This window comes from Salvelinus alpinus, chromosome 18, assembly GCF_045679555.1.
Source record: "Salvelinus alpinus chromosome 18, SLU_Salpinus.1, whole genome shotgun sequence".
Taxonomy (NCBI): domain Eukaryota; kingdom Metazoa; phylum Chordata; class Actinopteri; order Salmoniformes; family Salmonidae; genus Salvelinus; species Salvelinus alpinus.
In genome coordinates, this window is record NC_092103.1 from 6,991,580 (window position 1) to 7,017,723 (window position 26,144).

Here is a 26,144-nt window from a genome sequence, read left to right on the forward strand (position 1 = left end):
TGTGAATAAAAAGTTGGCCAAGACAGTAGGCTATAGAGTCAGAGGAAACTAACCACTAGGCACACCACATCATTTCAACATGGAAATCCGGGTCATTTTTGGTTGAGACGTTGATTAATGGAATTTCAACCTTTATTCGCCCACCCCAAGTAAGCACAATAAAGTTGAAATGGGAACACAATGTAAGATATGTTGTATTTATACAACAACTTAATATGTTATCACTGTGCTTCAACTAAATAGCACCAAAAGACCAGTATTGTAGTTGAGATTACATTAAAAGTACATAGCGCAAGTGGGCAATGCTGTTCGAGGTTCTGCACAGATAGTTATGTTGTGGAGATCTCCACAGACCAGGAACCGTTGCGCGCTATCTTGAACATACACACTTTCTATGATTACATAAGACTTTTATAGTCACAGTAACCTCAAAATCTGACTGTGGATGGGTTACTCATTTTAAGGTTGAATAAAAACTCTGACATTAGTTTGTAAGATAGGCTATTTACAAAAGTCATATAGAATTGACAACTCAACCAACATTTAAAGGACATGTATCTAAGGCTTGGATAGTTTAATCTGACCCACTGGCTTAATCCTATTCTTTAACTTGTATTTTTAGTTTATTTGGAGATGTGTTCATTGCCCGTAGTTTATGCCTACCCATACCATAACCTCACCAAGCCACTCACCCACATGACACCATACACGCTGTCTGTCATCTGCCCGGTACAATTGAAACCGGCATTCATCCTTACTGCCAAATTCTCCAAATGTATGTCATTGTGTGTGACAAATCTGCACATTTTAGAGTGGCCTTTTATTGTCCACAGCACAAGGTGCACCTGTGTAACAATCATGCTGTTAATCAGCTTCTTGATATGCCACACCTGCCAGGTGGATGGATTGTCTTGGCAAAGGAGAGACCAAATGGATAGTTGTAGATAGATCAATTCTCCAGTAGGAGGTGCTGCCTATCCTTTCGTCTTTTCCGATAGTGGATAGAACGTTGACGATCTGATGTTGTTTCAAAGGTGCAAATTGAATATATTTTATACAAGGTTTGTCTATGTTGAAAATTGGTTACCGTGATGACAATTCTGTGGCTGAAATTTCACCCTCAAAACAAGTTTACATTGATGACTTTTTGCAAATCCAATGTACTTTTCACGTTGATTCCACGACACAATACATTGAAAAATTAAGTTGAAACAACTGGCTTGCGCCCATTGGGTATGCTCATTGACTCATGCAAAAGAGGAGATAAAACACACACACAAAGCCTACCACACTAATCATTGGATCATCTGGGCAATGCGGCAGCATTTCTTACAGCCACTATCAGCTCAAGACAAAACATCATCAGTGGTTTCCACAGATTATGACAAGGCACCTCTTATTTTATCAATCAGTGACAATCATTCTCCTCAGTGATCTTCAACAGAACTTTCTCCTCCAATAAACAAGTCCAACAAACCCTCTGAAGACACTGGCGGGACAATTCACTTTATCTCCGAACATGCATTCAAGACATCATTTGCAGTCAAAAACAAAACATACTGCACAAATAGTTGTATTTTACTGGACCTTGCCAGAACTTAATTTGCAAATAATACATTTATGAGGTAAAACTTGCCAGCACTACATTTGGAAATAGAGCAGACGTTAGTTTGAAAGTCAGTTTTCCCTTGTACTTCCGAAGCAGAGTATGCACCAATACTATAGTTAATGGAAATAAATGCATTACCTTCTTATAAAAGTGCAATGTAGGAGAGCAAGTAGATTCCGTTTGAAGTTAAGATTCATCCATTCTCTTAGTTCTTTGTCAACACTCAAGACCCATAAAATTGTGGGGGGGGGGGGGGGGGTTTAGTAAAAGAGAACGATGTGCAACAATGTCTACAGACTCTGTACTGTTCTGAATTTCCACTTTTGTTGTTGGCCCAGAGGGCAATTGTGTACGGTGTGCTGCCTACACACATGGTTATACCTATGTAGATTAGGCCATACCGCGCCAAACACCCACCAAAGAAAAGACTGTTGAAGAATGCAACTTAGCCCCCCTTGTTCTGGAGGGGGCAGAGCATAGGATGGGCACCCACTCTCTCTCCCTCAGTCATCCAGCTCAAGCCCAAATTGGCCGTACAGGTCTCGTGTGGTCACTCCTCTCAGGGCAGCTGCAACACACACACAAAAAACAGTTTGAAATCATTTCCAACACCATCTGTGCTTGCCTGACTTAATGTAACCAATGGAGCTTTCAGAAAAGTAGAATAGAGTTGAAATTATTTGAATAACTAAAGTAGAAGAGTTTAAATTATACTACGGTCAGTCCGTGAGATGTCCTTCACTATGGCTATTCTACTGAATGGAAGAAAAATATTTTACTACCACCAAAGCTGATTAGATTGTGGCAGAGTAGTTAGAGAATGTGAAAATCTGTGTGTGTTTTTGTATACGGTGTACACCTGTGTGTGTGTGTAGGCCTCACCTATCCTGCCTACTAGTGACTGTCCGACGTCTTTGATGTCGTTGTACTCATGTAGCAAGTCAATGTGCTGCTCCAACTCATCAACTCTGATCCCACTGTAGAAATCCACACACATTGGTTAGTCTCTCAACACACATGGTTTCATCTATACCGCCAATGTATTGTTTGTGAATTAATAACAGCATGGAAACAAAGTGTTAATGCTATTACAAATATTGGACAACACTATCAGATAACACACACAACCTAATCAACAAGTAAAAGATTCATTCCATTCAGTAGAATAACCATAGTGAAGGACATCTTAATGAATGACATTTAAACTCCTCTACTATTCAACTCTATTCCCCATTGTACGCACTCTTTCTCCAACAGTGTAATCTCTGAGTCTAACTTTGCCCGTCTCGTCTTCAGTTCCTTTATCTCGTCTTCAGGCTTGGCGGGGCCAGTACTGGAGGTCTGGACCTGGGGAAAGACAAGGACTAGGATGATGCCAAAACATGTTGTGGTGTGTGTGTGTGTGTGTGTGTGTGTGTGTGTGTGTGTGTGTGTGTGTGTGTGTGTGTGTGTGTGTGTGTGTGTGTGTGTGTGCGCGTGTGTCTGTGTGATATGCAAAAGCAATTCTACACCAGAAGACTTACAGGTGATTTGAAGCTGGAATGGACTTTGTGTCCCGAGTACGGGGTCCTAAGGGGGGGGAAAAGAAAACAAGTATAATATTTCCTGATATCCTATTGAATGAAATCACTGATCTATAACCTAGATGGAATAGTATCACATGCCACATCTCAGTGTGTATAAGAGTCTGGCCAGGTTATCAGGGATCTAGGCCTAAAGACCAGGTAGGTAGATTACGTTCAAGATCCTGACACAAAGTTATATCAAGTTGTGTTCAAGAGGGAATGGTATGATAAATGTGAAATAAACCTAGATTATTCAACCTAGAAATTGAAATGGTGCCACACTATGGAATTTGCTTTGCCACAAACTTAATTGATTAATGAAAATGCAACTAGTACTCTCTGCCAGTTTGTACCTTGATGGAAGTGCAGTTAGTTTGTGGCAAAGTTGGCACCATTCAATATATTGGTTTATTTCTCTAGGTGTACTTGATCATAGTATCTTAAAAGTAATCTGCCTGCCTTGTCGGGGGGGTACGTTGTAGAGTTTTCAAACGTGTAACGTTTTTGCTGAGGCAAGCGCAACATTCAGTAACGTTACACTACCGCCACCTAGCGGCAAAGATGAAGTATCACAACAACCTTTCAGCTAACAACTGAATAGACGCTAACTACGACACCATGAAAGAAAAGTACCTTGAATGGGGAGCAATTACAATAGTGTCACCCCGCGCTATAGAGGTAGCTATGACTCTGTCCAGTTAACAAGACTTGTGACTTTGTGGAACACTATTTTCGTACCTTTTATGAGCCCCCTTAGCTGTAGAGAAGTCCTTCCTCTTTGGTGTTGACAATGTTACATCCGGGACGTTCCCACATATTTCAGTACTCCGTTCTGTATCCATATCACTTCGAAGGATATTAGCCACATAAAATGACAAACTATGCGAAAACGACGTCTCAAAACTGGCTTTCGTGGGGTGTGTGTCTCGCCTTTTCCCTGTAGTTTACTTATGTAGTTGTCGACATCATTCTTTCCCGCGCTAAGAAAAAGTACGTCATACGCACTCACTGCATTTTCATTGGTCCTCAGCATTAAATGGGTCGATGTGTGATGATACTATTTGACCGCTAGGCGGCGGCATTAACCAAACTATTTCACCAGGAGACAGCCCAACAGCAAGTCAGAAGGTCTCAAGGACAATAAAATAAAAATACCCTTGTTGAATTATGAAAAATTCATATTGATATTGAATTAGATTTTTGACATATATATATTTTTTCATTTTTGCACTGTATATATAGGCCTAGCAAGTGTTTTCCCTCACAGCACAAATTCCATGGCACCCATGGTGATTATGTTGAATATAATGCTGTTGATGAACTATTTAACTAACTATTTAGCAGTATTATGGCGTGGGGGGGGTAGAAGCTGTATCATTATTCAATATCTACCCGGACTATCTGCATTGACCCTTTTGCACTAACCAATTTATCCTTGATCTGAAAATGTGGTCGGAGGATTCGTATGGAGGGTGTGACGTTAATACGGAGCCTCTGGATGCACTCAGAGGCCAAATCGAGCTCTGTACGGCATCGATGTGTGGCTCTCAAATGTGGTAAGATGTGGATGGCAACGTATAGCTCCACATTGACATCATTGGTTGACGGTAGATGAGGGCGGGATGTCCTGTATCAACACAAACTCACTTCCTGCGGAGGCCGTATCATCATAAATGCTGCACAGGCAAATCAGACGACATATTGACCATGCAGCGCCTTTAACAATTTTGACTCATCACATACACTGCTGTTACTCTTTATTATCTATCCTGTTGCCTTGTCATTTTATCCCTACCTATGTACATTACATATCTACCTCAATTGCCTCGTACCCTTGCACATCGACACGGTGCCGGTACCCCATGTATATAGCCAAGTTATCGTTACTCAATGTGTATTTATTCCTCGTGTTAACGTTTTTTTATTCGTTGTCTTTTTTTCTCTTTGCATTGTTGGGAAGGGCCGATAAGTAAGCGTTTCACTGTTAGTCTACACCAGTTATTTACGAAGCAGGAGACAAATAACAATTGATTTGATTTTGATCATAACGTAGAGTTGGTACTCTTGTAGCCATCTCAGGAAAGAGCGGTCACGCTTTATTTGGATAGTCCAGATAGTCCATCTGGAAATACTCTACTGATGGTCATACTATCAACAAACTATCTGTTGATAAGCAACTGCTTGCTAAGGTTAGGGTTATGTTTAGAATAATGGTTAAAGGTTAGGGTTAGGGTTAGTAAATGTTACTAATAGTCTGTATTGCATCTACAGATGGACGATCCAAATAAAGCGTCATGAACAAGCTGTCTTCTCACCTCACGGTTCACTAGGAAAATATCAGAGGAGAAAACGAGATGACATTTTTCATAAAAATAAAGAACTAAAAAAGCGTCCCATTCTGCGAGCCCTCTGGAGTTATGCTTTATTTATCAGTAGTTACAGAAAGAGGAGTGAGCAGAATGAAAAATTCAGAGAGGCACATTAGCCTCTTTCTCCTTTTAGAAATCAAGGGATCAGAAACATGTGGTAATGGTCCTGTGGTGGCCTCTCAGGGTCTGAAACTGTGATAATTATGCAACAGGTATGTGTGTGTCGGAAGGTGTGTGTGTGCGTATGTCAAGTTTGTGTGTGAGCTTGCCATGCGTGTGCGTGCAGTACATATGTGTGTGTGTTCTCACTGGCTACTCTCTCTCTGGTGCTGTGGAATATTCTAGCAGTACTGTACACTGAGTGTACAAACCATTAAGAACTCCATGACATGGACTGACCAGGTGAAAGCTATGATCCCTTATTGATGTCACTTTTTTAATTTTTTCTTATTTTTATTTAACCTTTATTTAACTAGGCAAGTCAGTTAAGAACAAATTCTTATTTACAATGACGGCCTACACCGTCCAAGCCCGGACGACGCTGGGCCAATTGTGCACCGCCCTGTGGGACTCCCAATCACGGCCGGTTGTGATACAGCCTGGATAAATCCACTTCAATCAGTGTAGATGAAGGGGAGGCGACAGGTTAAAGAAGGACGTTTAGGCCTTGAAACAATTGAGACATAAATTGTGTATGTGTGCCATTCAGAGGGTGAATGGGCAAGACAAAAGATTTAAGAGCCTTTGAGCAGTAGGTGCCAGGCGCACCGGTTTGTGTCAAGAACTGCAACGCTGCTGGGTTTTTCAAGCTCAACAGTTTCCTGTGTGTATTAAGAATGGTCCACCACCCAAGGACATCCAGCCAGCTTGACACAACTGCGGGAAGCATTAGAGTTAACGTGGGTCAGCATCCCTGTGGAACACTTTTGACACCTTGCCAGACAAATTGAGGCTGTTCTGAGGGCAAAACTGGTAGGTGCTACTCAATTTTAGAAAGGTGTTCCTAATGTTTTGTATACTCAGTGCCTTCAGAAAGTATTCACACCCCTTGAAATGTTTCACATTTTGTTGTGTTACGAAGTGGGATAAAATTGATTTCATTCAACATTTTGTCAATGATGTACACAAAATGTGCTCTGTAATGTCAAAGTGGGCGAAAAATTCTACCATTTGTAAAATAAAAAACCCCACTGGTTATATAACTATATAACCTGAATTGTGCAGTATTTCAAGCCGATTTAAGTCAAAACTCTAACTCGGCCACTCAGGAACATTCGCTGTCTTCTTGGTAAGCAACTCCAGTGTAAATTTGCCTTGTGTTTCTGGTTATTGTCCTGCTGAAAGGTCAATTAATCTCCCAGTGTCTGGTGAAAAGCAGACTGAACCAGTTTTTCCTCTAGGATTTTGCCTGAGCTTAGCTCTATTCCGTTTATTTTTTAACCTGAAAAACTCCCCAGTCCTTAACTATTACAAGCATACCCATAACATAATACAGCCACCACTATACTTAAATATACAGAGAGTGGTACTCAGTAATGTATTGTATTGGATTTGCCCCAAGCATAACACTTTGTATTCAGGACAAAAAGTTAATTGCTTTGCCACATTTTTGCAGTATTACTTTAGTGCCTTGTTGCAAACAGGATGGATGTTTTGGAATATTTTTTATTCTGTACATGCTTCCTGTTGTTGATCCATCCTTCGTTTTCTCCTATCACAGCCATTAAACTCTGTAACGGTTTTAAAGTCACCATTGGCATCATCGTGAAATCTCTGAGCTGTTTCTTCCCTCCCTAGCAACTGAGTTAGGAAGGATGCCTGTATCTTTGTAGAGACTGGATGTATTGATACACCATCCAAAGTGTAATTAATAGGGATATTCAATGTCTGCTTTTTTTTACCCCTCTACCAATAGGTGCTCTTCTTTGAGAGGCATTGGAAAACCTCCCTGGTCTTTGTCGTTGAATCTGTGTTAGAAATGCACTGCTCGTCTGAGTGACGTTATTTTGTAGATACTTGTAAGTGTGGGGAACAGAGATGAGGTAGTCATTCAAAAATCATGTTAAACAGAGTGAGTCCATGCAACTTATTATGTGACTTGTTAAGCAAATGTTTACTCCTGAACTTATTTAGGCTTGCCATAACAAAGGGGTTGAATACTTATTGACTCAAATCATTTCAGCTTTTCATGTTTAATTCATTTGTAAAAATGTTGAAAAACACAATTCCACTTTGACATTATCGGATATTGTGTGTATGCCAGTGAGGAAAAGTCAATTTAATCAATTTTAAATTCAGGATGTAATACAACAAAGTGTGGAAACAAGTCATGGGGTGTGAATACTTTCTGAAAGCCCAGTGTGTCTATGTACAGTATGCAGATGACTCAACACTATACACGTCAGCTACTACAGCGAGTGAAATCACTGCAACACTTAACAAAGAGCTGCAGGTAGTTTCAGAATGGGTGTCAAGGAATAAGTTAGTCCTAAATATTTCAAAAACTAAAAACATTGTATTTGGGACAAATCATTCATTAAACCCTAAACCTCAACTAAATCTTGTAATAAATCATGTGGAAATTGAGCAAGTTTAGGTGACTAACCTGCTTGGAGTAACCCTGGATTGTAAACTGTCACAGTCAACACATGTTGATACAACAGTAGCTAAGATGGGGAGAAGTCTGTCCATAATAAAGCGCTGCTCTGCCTTCTTAACAACGTTATCAACAAGCAGGTCCTACAGGCCCTAGTTTTGTCGCACCTGGACTGCTCTTCAGCCGTGTGGTCAGCTGCCACAAAGAGGAACCTCGGAAAATTACAATTATCTCAGCACAGGGCAGCATGTCTGGCCATTAAATGTACACAGAGAGCTAACATTAATCATTTGCATGTACATCTCTTATGGCTCAAAGTGGAGGAGAGATTGACTTCATCACTGCTTGTTTTTGTAAGAAGTGTTGACATGCTGAATGCACCAAGCTGTCTGTTTAAAATACTAGCACACAGCTCAGACGCCCATACATACCCCACAAGACATGGCACCAGAGGTCTCTTCACAATCCCCAAGTCAAGAACAGACTATGGTAGGCGCACAGCACTACATAGAGCCATGATTTCATGGAACTCTTTTCCACATCAGGTGTCTGAAGCAAGTAGTAGAATCAGATTTTAAAAACAGATAAAAATATACCTTATGGAACAGCGGGTACTGTGAAGAGATACACACACACACACACACACACACAGGAACAGACACGCATATGCACACACATGCTAGCACGCACACTGTACATTGTAACGTACATTGTAATATTGTTGTATGGTGGTATTATACATTTGGTACTGTAGATATGTAGTGGTGTGATAATGTTATATGATGTACTGTTTTATCTTTTGTTTAATACAAATACAAATACACTATGAGATCCCTTCATGGTTTCTGCTGCTACCACTGGGTGTATCTACCACTCTACATGTTCTGAGTGGTTCTGTATACCTGTTTAGCCTGAGGTGGAAATAGACAGAATGAAGTTGAGCAATCAATACGCCTTTATAAACCCACGTACCTCCCCCAGCTCGGCCGCAGAACAGGAGGATGACGTTTGTTGGCTTTGTAAAGAAAGGTCACGTCACGTCTCTGTTTGGGTGTTTTAAAGCTTCTGGCATCTGGTATCCATTTTGTAACAGATGGGCTTAAAAACGGCGATAGGAGAAGTATCTTACAGTTGAATTGGAGTTTGGATTCTTTCAGGTACGTTGGATTTTTGACAGAAATATATTCAGCACCAGTCAAAAGTTTGGACACACCTACTCGTTCAATGGTTTTTCTTTATTTTTTACTATTTTCTACATTTTAGAATAATAGCGATGACATAAAAACTATGAAATAACACACATGGAATCATGAAGTGACCAAAAAAGTATTAAACAAATCAAAATAGATTTGAGATTTTAGATTCTTCAAAGTAGCCACCCTTTCCCTTGATGACAGTTTTGCACACTTTTGGCATTCTCTCAACCAGCTTCACCTGGAATGCTTTTCCAACAGTCTTGAAGGAGTTCCCACATATGCTGAGCACATGTTGGCTGCTTTTCCTTCACTCTGCGGTCCAACTCATTCCAAACCATCTCAATTGGGTTGAGGTCGGGTGATTGTGGAGGCCAGGTCATCTGATGCAGCACTCCATCACTCTCCTTCTTGGTCAAATAGCCCTTACACAGCCTGGAGGTGTGTTGGGTCATTGTCCTGTTGAAAACAAATAATTTCCCCACTAAGCGCAAACCAGATGGGATGGCGTATCGTTGCAGAATGCTGTGGTAGCCATGTTGATTAAGTGTGCCTTGAATTCTAAAGAAATCACTGACAGTTTCACCACCAAAGCACCCCCATACCATTACACCTCCTCCTCCAAGCTTCACTGTGGGAACCACACATGTGGAGATCATCCGTTCACCTTCCACAAATTAGCTTTTAATAAGGCACACCTTTTAATTGAAATGCATTCCAGGTGACTACCTCATTAAGCTGCTTGAGAGAATGCCAAGAGTGTGCAAAGCTGTCATGTTTAACACTTTTTTGGTTACTACATGATTCCATATGTAATATTCCATAGTTTTGATGTCTTCACTATTATTCTACAATGTAGAAAAAGGTCAAAATAAAGAAAAACCCTGGAATGAGTAGGTGTGTCCCAACTTTTGACTGGTACTGTATATACAGTATCTACCATTTTTATTGAAATAACAAAGAAATACCAGAGCCAGAATTAAGATCAATGGACCAAACACTGACTAGCATACACACACACACACACACACACAAACTTAGAAACTAAGGGTCAGATCGCAATGTACTGAGGTGGAGAGGTGGTCCAAAATAGGGGAGGGTTGTCAAACATTTTGTTTTTGCTTTGGGGAGGGTTGTGTGGTTTTTGGGGGGCACAGGGGAGGGTAGTGTGTTTTGTCCCTAGTTTACATTTGCTCTTCTGCTCTTATCTTCCCTATAAACAATGGCTTGACTTAATTTTGATATTAATAAAGTTTAGAAACGTTTGTGAAGGTTTGGTATGGTGTGACGATTATTAAGCTTTAGCTACTGCAGGCCTATGATATGAAGGAAGTTGAACTTGAGGTGAGGAAGACTGTTTCAGGCCTACCAGAGTTACTCCTATAATAAAAAAATCGAACGATTATCTTAATACAAAATATTCTTATAATTTTTTGTTGTTGAATTAACCTCCTTCTGTACGTCTATATATGCATAGCAGACGCAGCATGCCACCAGCATACCTCTCTCTCTCTCTGGGGTTAGGCCTAAGCTTCTCCTCCTTTATATAGGCTATACATACTGTATATAGTATGTTGACACCTGCTCGTCTCATTTCAAAATCATGGGCATTAATATGGAGTTGGTCTCCCCTTTGCTGCTATAATAGCCTCCACTCTTCTGGGAAGGCTTTCCACTAGATGCTGGAACATTGCTGCAGGGACTTGCTTCCATTCAGCCACAACAGTATTAGTGAGGTCGGGCACTGATGTTGGGCGATTAGGCCTGGCTGTGCAGTCGGCATTCTAATTCATCCCAAAGGTGCTAGATGGGGTTGAGGTCAGGGCTCTGTGCAGGCCAGTCAAGTTCTTCCACACTGATCTCAACAAACCATTTCTGTATGGACCTTGCTTTGTGCACGGGGGCATTATCATGCTGAAACAGGAAAGGGCGTTCCCCAAAATGTTGCCACCAGGTTGGAAGTACAGAATCGTCTAGAACATCATTGTATGCTGTAGCGTTAAGATTTATCTTCACTGGAACTAAGGGGACTAGACTGAACCATGAAAAACAGCCCCAGACCATTATTCCTCCTCCACCAATTTTTACAGTTGGTACTATGCATTGGGGCAGGTAGTGTTCACCTGGCATCCGCCAAACCCAGATTCGTCTGTCGGACTGCCAGATGGTGAAGGGTGATTCATCACTCGAGAGAATGCGTTTCCACTGCTCCAGAGTCCAAGGGCGGCGAGCTTTACACCACCCCAGCCGACGCTTGGCATTGCACATGGTGAGCTTAGCATTGCACATGGCTGCTCAGCCACATAAATTAATTTCATGATGCTCCCGAAGAACAGTTTTTGTGCTGACGTGGCTTCCAGAGGGAGTTTGGAACTTGGTAAGGAGTGTTGCAACCAAGGACAGACGTTGACCACTTCACAATAACAGCACTTGCAGTTGACCAGGGCAGCTCTAGCAGGGCAGAAATTTGACAAACTGACTTGTTGGAAAGGTGGCATCCTATGATGCTGACACTTTGAAAGTTACTGAGCTCTTCAGTACGGGCCATTCTACTGACAATGTGTGGCTGAAATAGCCAAATTCACTAATTTGAAGGGGTGTCCACATACGTTTGGCCATATAGTGTATTTCTGTTTGTCGAGATTGACATAGTGAAACCTTGATACTAAAGTGCCCGAAGTCGGTATTCTTTGTTTATTGTTTGTGTGTGTTGCATTGGCACAGAAACCTGTTGGTGGAAAATTTGTTGCATATATTGTATATAATTATAAATTTGGCATCAAAATGTGGAAAATCTGATTTCCCCCCAGCTGATCATTGTCTGTAGCCATCTCTGATCGTAGTGTAATGAAACAGGCAGGGAGAGTGAGCTTGTCTGTGGTTTGGGTGAATCCTCAGCCTTCTGGCCAGCAGCCCTGTGTGGCATCCACTGTGCCACAAAAGCACGTTGAAGTGTGAAAGTCGATATCCACGTTTATAAACACAGGGTCGCTACAGTTATTATTTGTGGTTGGAAACATTATTTTGAGTTAATTCTATGAGGGTGTTTAATTTATTTTAGAGTACAAGGGGGGGGGGTCATGTGAAAATATGTTTTACTTTGGGGAGGGGGGTTCAAGATAGAGGACAGACGGAGGAGTGGGTAGAAGGTTATGAGGAGAGAGACACAGAGGATGGAAGAGAGGAGAGGGGAGGAAAGAATAGAGGAGTGGAGGCATTGGCTTTCATCATGTTTATAATTCATGATGCCCCCGCCCCCCCTGCACTGCATCTGAACAACACTTCACTGGTATTACTGCCAAAGATTATAAATCACATTGCAGACCCCCCCACAATGCAGAGGGGCACTTACTCTGGTACAGTCCAATCAGTCTTAGGGCCATGGACATTCATACTGTACTGAATACCACTGTGACTGTTAATGTGGATATATTCAATTAAACCACCATTTTGTACACTATCTTACCTGTTGGTTTGTAGCCTCTCTCTCTCTCTGTCTGTGTCTGTTTGTTGGTATCATCATGGCTGCCTCACTCCTGAATGATGTTAACACATGCAATACACCCTCTAGACTTAAGATGCTATCATTTCATCAGAGATCATATATGATCATTCAGATTGATTCACAATATGACAGATCACCAGTCTAGGAACTCTATGGGCTTGGAGAGGCACTTCTGACTTACCTGTTGGTTTGTGGCCTCTCCCTCTCTGCTTGTCTGTCTGTTCATGGCTGTCACTCTCCTGCTATGATCATGATAGCACCAAACACAGTTTTAAAACATGGAACACACATTCATGACCCATGATCACTGTGATTAAGTTGAAGACATCTAAGCTGAAAGTTCTCAAATTTGCCAGCTAGCCAACTTGCTGACCCTATGATGAAAACTAAGACAGTGATTGTGGAAGCAATTCTGTAGCTTGCAAGTGTTATTGGCTTCAAAACATTCACCATCAGTTGTTCACACAGCCAGAACCATACAGCATTAGCTAGTTAGATAAATAGCCAGGTCCTTCAGGGTTGACGTTGAAATTGGACGTCTATCCATATCCTGAGGACGTCAGGAAATACCTTCAATACCAGCCACTAGGGGCAATAGTGAGCACTTAAAATAAATTCAGTTTGGATTTTAATAGGGTGATGTGGAAACGGGTGGTGGCTAGGGGTAATCTCATGACTCTAGATCAGAAGGTTGTGTGTTTGATCACAGTCGTGGACTCTAGTTTTTTATTTGAAGCCTATCCCAAACCTTAACCCTTAACTTAACCCTTAACTTATCCCAAACCTTAACCCTTAACCCTTAACGTATCCCAAACCTTAACCCTTACCTTAACCCTTAACTTATCCCAAACCTTAACCCTTACCGTAACCCTTAACTTAACTTAACCCAAACCTTAACCCTTACCTTAACCCTTAACTTATCCCAAACCTTAACCCTTACCTTAACCCTTAACTTATCCCAAACCTTAACCCTTAACTTAACTTAACCCAAACCTTAACTTAACCCTTACCTTAACCCAAACCTTAACCCAAACCTTAACCCTTACCTTAACCCAAACCTTAACCCTTACCTTAACCCAAACCTTAACCCTTAACTTAACCCTTAACTTAACCCTTACCTTAACCCTTAACTTATCCCAAACCTTAACCCTTACCTTAACCATTAACTTCTCCCAAACCTTAACCCTTACCGTAACTCTTAACTTAATCCAAACCTTAACCCTTACCTTAACCCTTAACTTATCCCAAACCTTAACCCTTACCTTAACCCTTAACTTATCCCAAACCTTAACCCTTAACTTAACCCAAACCGTAACCCTTAACTTATCCCAAACCTTAACCCTTACCTTAACCCAAACCTTAACCCTTACCTTAACTCAAACCTTAACCCAAACCTTAACCCTTACCTTAACCCAAACCTTAACCCAAACCTTAACCCTTAACTTAACCCTTAACTTAACCCAAACCTTAACCCAAACCTTAACCCTTACCTTAACCCAAACCTTAACCCAAACCTTAACCCAAACCTTAACCCTTAACATAACCCTTAACTTATCCCAAACCTTAACCCTTGACCTAACCCATAACTTATCCCAAACCTTAACCCTTACCTTAAAAATGTGACATTTGGAGAAATGGAATGATACAGAGCATCAATTACTTCGGTGAGTAATGATGGTGGTGCTGCACAGTGCTTTGTCTCACACTCACTGCCACACTGCTTGTAACAACCAAGAGTGAGAATGAAGCAGTCAGTGGGGGCAGGGGGAAGTGACTTATGTTTCAGCAGCGGAGGCCTTTTCATAATAAAAGTTCCTCATCAAATCTGGTGACTCGTGTTTCAGGGCAGCCTTAAAGCTAAGGCAGCAAAAATGGAACCACATGTTTTGGAAATACATAACGAATGTTATATGAAGTTATCTTAGCCAGCAAGCTATCCAGCCAGCTAATGTTAGCTATTTTAGCCTGCTAGCTAGCATAGCCAGCTAACTAACCTAGCTAACCAACCACCAAAGTCCGCATAGAGCCCAACATTGTTAACAACTAAAGACCAAATAGCACAGGCAGGAACCCACAGAACACAACTTAAACAACACCAGCAGATCAAAAGCAAAGAGAGAGCAGAGAATAACAGATTGACGGCGGGGGCCCATCCGAGTTACTAAGCGAGAGCCAGGGAGAGAGGCTCTTCAGAGGGCGAGGCCATTTCACCGGGCCCAAGGAGTCAGTGAGGCGGGTAATCCAAAGTAGATAGATTCCAGGGGCAATACTCCAGAGGCGGCAGAGGGCACAGGAGACAAGGGGAACAGTCAACAAGCCGGTAATCGGAGGAAGGCTCCAGGCAGGTGGAAATAACCACACAACAGCACAGTCCCAAAAGGTTAACAAAACAAATAGGACGAAAATCAAACTAAGATCAGATGAGGTACTAAACAGTTAGAGCAGACAGGGATGATTTTCCCCTTTCGTGAGCCCGAGGCAAGAAGGCCTGTTGAAGCTGAACGTGCAGGATGCCCCACGTGTGGAGAATGCTCGCTGATTGGTAATACGATAGCTTGTTTACATCTCACTTCCTCGTGATTGGTGGATTGTAACTCACCACTGCCATAACTAGGCCTGGGATGTAATTACATGCTAGCATGGCTAGTGGCTAACGTTAGCCAGCTCGAGCTAGCTAGTGAGCTACCATGCAACTCAGTAGCAGAGTAGGTTCTCTTAATGATGGTGACAATAGTGCATTATAGATAATTCCGAAGTTGTACAAAAATGACAAGTAATCAGATCATGACTACAACTACATCTTTTGCCACAATGTGTAGTTACTTTGGTGAGTAAAAACTCATGATTCCTACCCTTTAAAGTAAATTACTCTAAACATACACACACAAACACACACACACGCACACACGGTCACCGTGGACTAATTTACAGATTCCCATCTCTCTCAGCCCTTCTCTCAAGGTTACATTAGAGAATGTAAAATGCTTGTGATCATTTAGTGGTGGTGTAACCTTAAGTTAGAGATGTGTCTCTGCCCTGACCATACTTTAAAATTGTGTTTGCCGAGGCTTCAGTTTCCGTGGAGACGGCTCTGACAAAGTGGTCCTTGGTCTTGATACTATAATCATACTACAATCATCCACTGCCCAGTATTATGTGTGCATTAAAGCTTGAGTCCTTGATTAAAATAATAACAAAGCGTCACCCTGCCTTTGTTTCGCTAAAAAGCTGAGGGATGGGCCTGGAGAAATGTAACCAATCTCAAATTCATAGGCAGAGCTATGGATGCAAGGACTGTCCATCCATGATTTAAAAATGATAGTTTTAACCATGTTTTGAGGGTACAGTACATTTGAAAAGTATTCAGACCCCTTCACTTTTTCCACATTTTGTTACGTTACAGCTAAAATTGATTAAATATATTTTTCCTCATCAATCTACACACAATACCTCATAATGACAAAGACAAAAACAGGTTGAGACATTTTTGCAGATTTATTACAAATAAAAAACTGAAATACCTTATTTACATAAGTATTCAGACCCTTTGCTGTGAGACTTGAAATTGAGCTCAGATGCATGCTGTTTCCATTAATTATCCTTGAGATGTTTCTACAACTTGACTGGAGTCCACCGGTGGTAAATTCAATTGATTGGACATGATTTGGGAAGGCACACACCTATATAAGGTCACACATTTGACAGTGCATGTCAGAGCAAAAACCAAGTCGTGAGGTTGAAAGAATTGCCCGTAGAGGCACAGATCTGGGGAAAGGTACCAAAACATTTCTGCAGCATTGAACACAATGTAAAAAGTTTGGAACCACCAAGACTCTTCCTAGAGCTGGCTGCCCAGCCAAACTGAGCAATCGGGGGAGAAGGGCCTTGGTGAACCCGATGGTCACTCTGACAGAGCTCCAAAGTTCCTCTGTGGAGATGGGATAACCTTCCAGAAGGACAACCATCTCTGCAGCACTCCACCAATCAGGCCTTTATGGCTCTCTCCGGAATATACTGTCACCGTCCATACAGCCAGCTGGGTTCTGTCATTGATTTATTCTAACCAAAGGAGAGACTTTTAGATTTCCTCAAAACCATCAAACTTTATTAATAATTATTGCAATAATGGAACATTAACAGTCACCTAAGGGTGATTGTCAATAGCCCAAATAAGCAGGGTTAGGTTACAACTCTTTATAGTCCTCCTGAGTCTCCGTGACAAATAACAGATATGTAAAATTCTACAAGGGTACATTGTACTCTCACGCAACAGACAGCAAGTTTTACATGGTGCCAAATGTCTGTCTCTAGGTCATTTACACATAAAAACTAATGTAGCAAGCCAGCAGCATACCCACTGCTGGCTTGCTTCTGAGGCTAAGCAGGGTTGGTCCTGGTCTGTCCCTGGATGGGAGACCAGATGCTGCTGGAAGTGGTATTTGAGGGCCAGTCGGAGGCACCCTTTCCACTGGTCAAAAAAATAAATAAATGTCCCAATGCCCCAGGGCAGTGATTGGGGACATTGCCCTGTGTAGGGTGCTGTCTTTCTGATGGGATATTAAACAGGTGTCCTGGCTCTCTGTGGTCACCGAAGGTCCCATGGCATTTACTGTAAGAGTAGGGGTGTTAACCCACGCGTCCTGGCAAAATTCCCAATCTGGCCATCATACCGTCCTGGTCACCTAATCAGGTCACCTAATCATCCCCAGCTTACAATTGGCTCATTCATCTCATCTCCCCTGTAACTATTCCCCAAGCTGTTGCTGTAAATGAGAATGTGTTCTCAGTCAACTTACCTGGTAAAATAAGGGTTAAATAAAAAACATAGGACACTAGGTCCTTCCCACAAATGATGAAGTGCAGTATTCATCTGCGATGTGGGAGAAATAAACTGGAGGGAGGATTTGCCTGGCCAACATTTCACACAGACACTAATAATGGAATGCAGTTTTCAGGTTTTATCGCCAAGGCATCGTAAATCAACTGTCAGCGTTAAGCCTCAGAGACTCCTCTCAGAAAAACAGACAGAGTGTGAAAGTACTCATAGAAAAATAATGTGAATAACATAATGTTGTAATTTCCACCACAGTTCTCAGTACATCGCACAGACAGGAATGAAGAAGAAGCGTGGTGGTTTATGTGTCACGATTAACCCTCCCATGGTGTGATTGTGAAAACGTACAGAAACTCAAGTCCTTTTGTTCACCCGACCTAGAATACCTCACAATCCAATGCGGACCTTATTACTTCCCAACATAATTATCTTTGGTTATAGTCAGAGTCGTCTATATTCCCCCTCAAGCAGATACCACGACTGCCTTCAAGGATCTACACTGGACTTTATGCAAACTGGAAACCATATATGGTTTCACTTCCGGGTTGGAGCGAGTGGTCGCATTTCGCACTTCGCTCCGCAGGTAGTATTACTTTTCATTACATTTCATTATAGTACAACGGTTTGATTTGTCTGATCTTAGCAATTTCTTCTTAGCTAGCTACATAGCCGTCTTTGTATCAAAGATAATTGTGTAGTTTAGCGTAATTATCGTAATTCGTCGTCCTAACGTAGTCAACACTGCTATCTGGCCAGCAGCTAGCCAGCTAGCCAACGTCCACCGTCTACCGAATAGCAGCACTGTAGAAACTATTACATTCAACGGAACGACTTGATTAGTGTAGTGTTAGCTAGCTACATAGTTGTCTTTGCTGTCTTCGTATCCAAGATAATTGTGTAGTTTAGAGTGTGTAGTTTAGAGTGATTATCGTAATTTACCGAGGTTAGCTAGCCAGCTATTTGTCCTCCCTCTTAACGTAGGAAACACTGCTAGCTAGCCAGCAGCTAGCCAACGTCTACCGAATAGCAGCACTGTAGAAACTATTACATTCAATGGAACGACTTGATTACCGTAGTGTTAGCTAGCTACATAGTTGTCTTTGCTGTCTTCGTATCCAAGATAATTGCGTAGTTTAGAGTAATTATCGTAATTTACCGAGGTTAGCTAGCCAGCTATTTGTCGTCCCTCTTAACGTAGGAAACACTGCTAGCTGGCCAGCAGCTAGCCAGCTAGCCAACGTCTACCGTCTACCGAATAGCAGCACTGTAGAGACTATTACATTACAGCGGAACGACTTGGTTAGTGTAGTGTTAGCTAGCTACATAGTTGTCTTTGCTGTCAAGATAATTGTGTAGTTTTGAGTAATTGTCGAGGTTACCTAGCCAGTTACCGAGGCTACCTAGCCAGCTACACTTTCAAACTAAGTCAACAACGCAGCCACTGCTAGCTAGCCTACTTCAGCAGCACTGTATCATTTTAGTCAATAAGATTTCTTGCAACATAAGTTTAACTTTCTGAACATTCGAGACGTGTAGTCCACTTGTCATTCCAATCTCCTTTGCATTAGCGTAGCCTCTTCTGTAGCCTGTCAACTATGTGTCTGTCTATCCCTCTTCTCTCCTCTCTGCACAGACCATACAAACGCTTCACACCGCGTGGCCGCTGCCTGGTGGTCCCAGCGCGCACGACCCACGTGGAGTTCCAGGTCTCCGGCAGCCTCTGGAACTGCCGATCTGCGGCCAACAAGGCAGAGTTCATCTCAGCCTATGCTTCCCTCCAGTCCCTCGACTTCTTGGCACTGACGGAAACATGGATTACCACAGATAACACTGCTACTCCTACTGCTCTCTCCTCGTCTGCCCACGTGTTCTCGCACACCCCGAGAGCTTCTGGTCAGCGGGGTGGTGGCACTGGGATCCTCATCTCTCCCAAGTGGACATTCTCTCTTTCTCCCCTGACCCATCTGTCTATCGCCTCCTTTGAATTCCATGCTGTCACAGTTACCAGCCCTTTCAAGCTTAACATCCTTATCATTTATCGCCCCCCAGGTTCCCTTGGAGAGTTCATCAATGAGCTTGACGCCTTGATAAGCTCCTTTCCTGAGGATGGCTCACCTCTCACAGTTCTGGGTGACTTTAACCTCCCCACGTCTACCTTTGACTCATTCCTCTCTGCCTCCTTCTTTCCACTCCTCTCCTCTTTTGACCTCACCCTCTCACCTTCCCCCCCTACTCACAAGGCAGGCAATACGCTTGACCTCATCTTTACTAGATGCTGTTCTTCCACTAATCTCATTGCAACTCCCCTCCAAGTCTCCGACCACTACCTTGTATCCTTTTCCCTCTCGCTCTCATCCAACACTTCACACTGCCCCTACTCGGATGGAATCGCGCCGTCCCAACCTTCGCTCTCTCTCCCCCGCTACTCTCTCCTCTTCCATCCTATCATCTCTTCCCTCTGCTCAAACCTTCTCCAACCTATCTCCTGATTCTGCCTCCTCAACCCTCCTCTCCTCCCTTTCTGCATCCTTTGACTCTCTATGTCCCCTATCCTCCAGGCCGGCTCGGTCCTCCCCTCCTGCTCCGTGTCTCGACGACTCATTGCGAGCTCACAGAACAGGGCTCCGGGCAGCCGAGCGGAAATGGAGGAAAACTCGCCTCCCTGCGGACCTGGCATCCTTTCACTCCCCCCTCTCTACATTCTCCTCTTCTGTCTCTGCTGCTAAAGCCACTTTCTACCACTCTAAATTCCAAGCATCTGCCTCTAACCCTAGGAAGCTCTTTGCCACCTTCTCCTCCCTCCTGAATCCTCCTCCCCCTCCCCCCCCCTCCTCCCTCTCTGCGGATGACTTCGTCAACCATTTTGAAAAGAAGGTCGACGACATCCGATCCTCGTTTGCTAAGTCAAACGACACCGCTGGTTCTGCTCACACTGCCCTACCCTGTGCTTTGAACTCTTTCTCCCCTCTCTCTCCAGATGAAATCTCGCGTCTTGTGACGGCCGGCCGCCCAACAACCTGCCCGCTTGACCCTATCCCCTCCTCTCTTCTCCAGACCATTTCCGGAGACCTTCTCCCTTACCTCACCTCGCTCATCAACTCATCCTTGACCGCTGGCTACGTCCCTTCCGCCTTCAAGAGAGCGAGAGTTGCACCCCTTCTGAAAAAACCTACACTCGATCCCTCTGATGTCAACAACTACAGACCAGTATCCCTTCTTTCTTTTCTCTCCAAAACTCTTGAACGTGCCGTCCTTGGCCAGCTCTCCTGCTATCTCTCTCAGAATGACCTTCTTGATCCAAATCAGTCAGGTTTCAAGACTAGTCTTTCAACTGAGACTGCTCTTCTCTGTGTCACGGAGGCGCTCCGCACTGCTAAAGCTAACTCTCTCTCCTCTGCTCTCATCCTTCTAGACCTATCGGCTGCCTTTGATACTGTGAACCATCAGATCCTCCTCTCCACCCTCTCCGAGTTGGGCATCTCCGGCGCGGCCCACGCTTGGATTGCGTCCTACCTGACAGGTCGCTCCTACCAGGTGGCGTGGCGAGAATCTGTCTCCGCACCATGTGCTCTCACCACTGGTGTCCTCCAGGGCTCTGTTCTAGGCCCTCTCCTATTCTCGCTATACACCAAGTCACTTGGCTCTGTCATATCCTCACATGGTCTCTCCTATCATTGCTATGCAGACGACACACAATTAATCTTCTCCTTTCCCCCTTCTGATAACCAGGTGGCGAATCGCATCTCTGCATGTCTGGCAGACATATCAGTGTGGATGACGGATCACCACCTCAAGCAGAACCTCGGCAAGACGGAGCTGCTCTTCCTCCCGGGGAAGGACTGCCCGTTCCATGATCTCGCCATCACGGTTGACAACTCCATTGTGTCCTCCTCCCAGAGCGCTAAGAACCTTGGCGTGATCCTGGACAACACCCTGTCGTTCTCAACCAACATCAAGGCGGTGACCCGTTTCTGTAGGTTCATGCTCTACAACATTCGCAGAGTACGACCCTGCCTCACACAGGAAGCGGCGCAGGTCCTAATCCAGGCACTTGTCATCTCCCGTCTGGATTACTGCAACTCGCTGTTGGCTGGGCTCCCTGCCTGTGCGATTAAACCCCTACAACTCATCCAGAACGCCGCAGCCCGTCTGGTGTTCAACCTTCCCAAGTTCTCTCACGTCACCCCGCTCCTCCGCTCTCTCCACTGGCTTCCAGTTGAAGCTCGCATCCGCTACAAGACCATGGTGCTTGCCTACGGAGCTGTGAGGGGAACGGCACCTCCGTACCTTCAGGCTCTGATCAGGCCCTACACCCAAAGAAGGGCACTGCGTTCATCCACCTCTGGCCTGCTCGCCTCCCTACCTCTGAGGAAGTACAGCTCCCGCTCAGCCCAGTCAAAACTGTTCGCTGCTCTGGCACCCCAATGGTGGAACAAACTCCCCCACGACGCCAGGTCAGCGGAATCAATCACCACCTTCCGGAGACACCTGAAACCCCACCTCTTTAAGGAATACCTAGGATAGGATAAAGTAATCCTTCTAACCCCCCCCCCCCCCCCTTAGAGTTAGATGCACTATTGTAAAGTGGTTGTTCCACTGGACATCATTAGGTGAATGCACCAACTTGTAAGTCGCTCTGGATAAGAGCGTCTGCTAAATGACTTAAATGTAAATGTAAATATATCCTGAGGCGGCATTTATTGTAGCTGGGGATTTTAACAAAGCAAATTTGACGAAAACACTACCGAAGTTCTATCAACACATTGCCTGTAGTACTCGCGCTGGGAAAACACTCGACCACTGCTATTCTCTCTTCCGGGATGCCTACAAGGCTCTCCCCTGCCTCCCTTCGGCAAATCAGATCACGACTCTATTTCGCTCCTCCCTTCCTATAGGCAAACTCAAACATGAAGTACCCGTGCTAAGGTTTATTCAATGCTGGTCTGACCAATCGGAATCCATGCTTCGAGATTGTTTTAATCAGCCGGACTGGGATATGTTCCGGGTAGCCTCGGAGAATAACATTGATGTATAAACGGACACAGTGACTGAGTTCACCAGAAAGTGTATAGGGGTTGTTGTTCCCACTGTGACTATTAAAACCTACCCAAACCAGAAACTGTGGATAGATAGCAGCATTCGCGCTAAATTGAAAGCGCGAGCCACCACATTTAACCATAGCAAGGTCACTGGGAATATGGCCGAATACAAACAGTGTAATTATTCCCTCCGTAAGGCAATCAAACAAGCAAAACATCAGTACAGAGACAAAGTGGAGTCACAATTCAATGGCTCAGACACGAGACGTATGTGGCAGGGTCTACAGACAATCATGGATTACAAAGGGAAAACCAGCCACGTCGCGGACACCAATGTCTTGCTCCCGGAAAAGCTATGAGGATAACACAGTGCCATCGACGCGGCTGGCTCCCAAGGACTGTGGGCTCTTGTTCTCCTTGGCCGACGTGAGTAAGTCATTTATGCGTGTTAACACTCGCTAGGCTGCCGGCCCAGACGGCATCCCTAGCCGCATCCTCAGAGCATGCACAGACAAACTGGAGTGTTAACGGACATATTCAATCTCTCCCTATCCCAGTCTGCTGTCTCCACTTGCTTCAAGATGTCCACCATTGTTCCTGTACCCAAGAAAGCAAAGGTAACTGAACTAAATGACAATCGCCCCGTAGCACTCACTTCTGTTATCATGAAGTGCTTTTTAGAGGCTAGTTAATGGTCATTTCACCTTTACCTTGCCTGACACCCTAGACCGCAATTTGCTTACCGCCCCAACTGGGCACCGGTTAGTTGAGATAGTATGTACACGTAGGTAGAGTTAATTAATTTAAGTGACTATGCATAGATGACAACAGAGAGTGGCAGTGGTGTGGAGAGGGGGGGGGGGGGGGGGGGCAATGCAAATAGTCTGGGTAGCCATTTGACTAGATGTTCAGGAGTCGTATGGCTTGGGGGTAGAAGCTGTTTAGAAGCCTCTTGGACCTAGACTTGGCGCTCTGGTACCGCTTGTCGTGTGGTAGCAGAGAAAACAGTCTATGACTAGGTTGGCTGGAGTCTTTGACAATTTTTAGGGCCTTCCTCTGACACCGCCTGGTATAGAGGTCCTGGATGGCAGGAAGCTTGGCCCCAGTGATGTACTGGGCCGTTCGCACTACCCTCTGTACTGCCTTGTGGTCGGAGGCCGAGCAGTTGCCATACCAGGCAGTGATGCAACCAGTCAGGATGCTCGCGATGGTGCAGCTGTAGAACCTTTTGAAGATCTGAGGACCCATGCCAAATCTTTTCAGTCTCCTGAGAGGGAATATGCTTCACGACTGTCTTGGTGTGCTTGGACCATGTTAGTTTGTTGGGGATGTGGACACCAAGGAACTTGAAGCTCTCAACCGGCTCCACTGCAACCCCATCGATGAGAATGGGGGCATGCTCGGTCCTCTTTTTCCTGTAGTCCACAATCATCTCCTTTGTCTTGATCACGTTGAGGGAGAGGTTATTGTCCTGGCATCACATGGCCAGGTCTCTGAAAGCTGATGTCACAAAGTGCTGTACAGAAATCCAGCATATAACCCCAAACAGCAAGCACTGCAGGTGTAGAAGCACGGTGGCTAAGAAAAACTCCCTAGAAAGGCCAGAACCTAGGAAGAAACCTAGAGAGGAACCAGGCTATGAGGAGTGGCCAGCCCTCTTCTGGCTGTGCCGGGTGGAGATTATAACAGAACATGGCCAAGATGTTCAAATGTTCATAGATGACCAGCAGGGTCAAATAATAATAATCACAGTGGTTGTCGAGGGTGCAACTGGTCAGCACCTCAGGAGTAAATGTCAGTTGGTTTTTCATAGCCGATCATTGAGAGTATCTCTACCGCTCCTGCGGTCTCTAGAGAGTTGAAAACAGCAGGTCTGGGACAGGTAGCATGTCCGGTGAACAGGTCGGGGTTCCATAGCCGCAGGCAGAACAGTTGAAACTGGAGCAGCAGCACGACCAGGTGGACTGGGGACAGCAAGAAGTCATCAGGCCAGGTAGTCCTGAGGCATGGTCCTAGGGCTCAGGTCCTCCGAGAGAGAGAAAGAAAGAGAGCAAAAAAGTGAGAGCATACTTAAATTCACACAGGACACCGGATAAGACAGGAGAAAGACTCCAGATATAACAGACTGACCCTAGCCCCCCAACACAAACTACTGCAGCATAAATACTGGAGGCCGAGACAGGAGGGGTCGGGAGACACTGTGGCCCCGTCCGACGATACCCCCGGACAGGGCCAAACAGATATAACCCCACCCACTTTGCCAAAGCACAGCCCCCACACCCCTAGAGGGATATCTCCAACCACCAACTTACCATCCTGAGACAAGGCCAAGTATAGCCCACAAAGTTCTCCACCACGGCACAACCACTGTTGTGTCATCAGCAAATTGAATGACGGTGTTGGAGTTGTGCCCTACCGTGCAGTCATGAGTGAACAGGGAGTACAGGAGGGGACTGAGCACGCACCCCTGAGCGGCCCCCGTGTTGTGGATCAGCGTGGTGGATGTGTTGTTACCTACCCTTACCACCTGGGGGCAGCCCGTCAGGAAGTCCAGGATCCAGTTGCAGAGGGAGCTTTTTAGTCCCAGGTTCCTTAGCTTATTGATGAGCTTTGAGGGCACTATGGTGTTGAATGCTGAGCTGTAGTCAATGAATAGCATTCTCACATAGGTGTTCCTTTTGTCCAGGTGGGAAAAGGCAGTGTGGAGTGCAATAGAGACTGCATCATCTGTGGATCTGTTGGGGCGGTATGCAGATTAGAGTGGGTCTAGGTTTTCTGGGATAATGGTATTGATGTGAGCCATGACCAGCCTTTCAAAGCATTTCATGGCTACAGACGTGAGTGCTACGGGTCGGTAGTCATTTAGGCAGGTTACCTTAGTGTTCTTGGGCACAGGCACTATGGGGGTCTGCTTAAAACATGTTGGTATTACAGACTCGGACAGGGAGAGGTTGAAAATGTCAGCGAAGACACTTGCTAGTTGGTCAGCGCATGCTCGCAGTACACGTCCTGGTAATCCGTCTGGCCCTGCGGCCTTGTGAATGTTGACCTGTCTAAAGGTCTTACTCACATCGGCTGCGGAGAGGGTGATCACACAGTCTTCCGGTACAGCTGGTGCTCTCATGCATGTTTCAGTGTTATTTGCCTCGAAGCGAGCATAGAAGCAGTTTAGCTTGTCTGGTAGGCTTGTGTCACTGGGAAGCTCTCGGCTGTGCTTCCCTTTGTAGCCTATAATGGTTTGCAGGGCCTGCCACCTCCGATGAGCGTCAGAACCGGTGTGGTACGACTCGATCTTAGTCCTGTATTGACGCTTTGCCTGTTTGATGGTTCGTCGGAGGGCATAGCGGGATATCTTATAAGCTTCCAGTGTAGAGTCCCACTCTTTGAAAGCGGCAGCTCTAGCCTTTAGCTCAGTGCGGATGCTGCCTGTAATC

The 26,144-nt window shown here is 44.4% G+C and overlaps 1 protein-coding gene across 1 annotated transcript; it reads right to left on the reverse strand.

Annotated features, from left to right (window-relative positions):
* Positions 1–1,490: 1,490 nt before the first annotated feature.
* swi5 (SWI5 homologous recombination repair protein) lies at positions 1,491–4,179 on the reverse strand. The gene is made up of 5 exons (XM_071349873.1): positions 3,913–4,179; positions 3,133–3,178; positions 2,853–2,956; positions 2,492–2,586; positions 1,491–2,177 (listed from the first exon to the last, which is right to left on the reverse strand). The coding sequence occupies exons 1-5, from the start codon at positions 4,014–4,016 to the stop codon at positions 2,113–2,115; spliced, it is 414 nt and encodes a 137-aa protein (XP_071205974.1). The 5' UTR covers positions 4,017–4,179; the 3' UTR covers positions 1,491–2,112.
* Positions 4,180–26,144: the final 21,965 nt, after the last annotated feature.

Coding starts and splice junctions, on each gene's coding strand:
- swi5 (XM_071349873.1), bottom strand. CDS start 4,016: ATGGATACAGAACGGAGTACTGAAATATGTGGGAACGTCCCGGATGTA. Junction 2,957..3,132: donor ATTCCAGCTTCAAATCACCT/GTAAGTCTTCTG, acceptor GTCTTTCCCCAG/GTCCAGACCTCCAGTACTGG. Junction 2,178..2,491: donor GTCACTAGTAGGCAGGATAG/GTGAGGCCTACA, acceptor TGTGTGTTGCAG/CTGCCCTGAGAGGAGTGACC.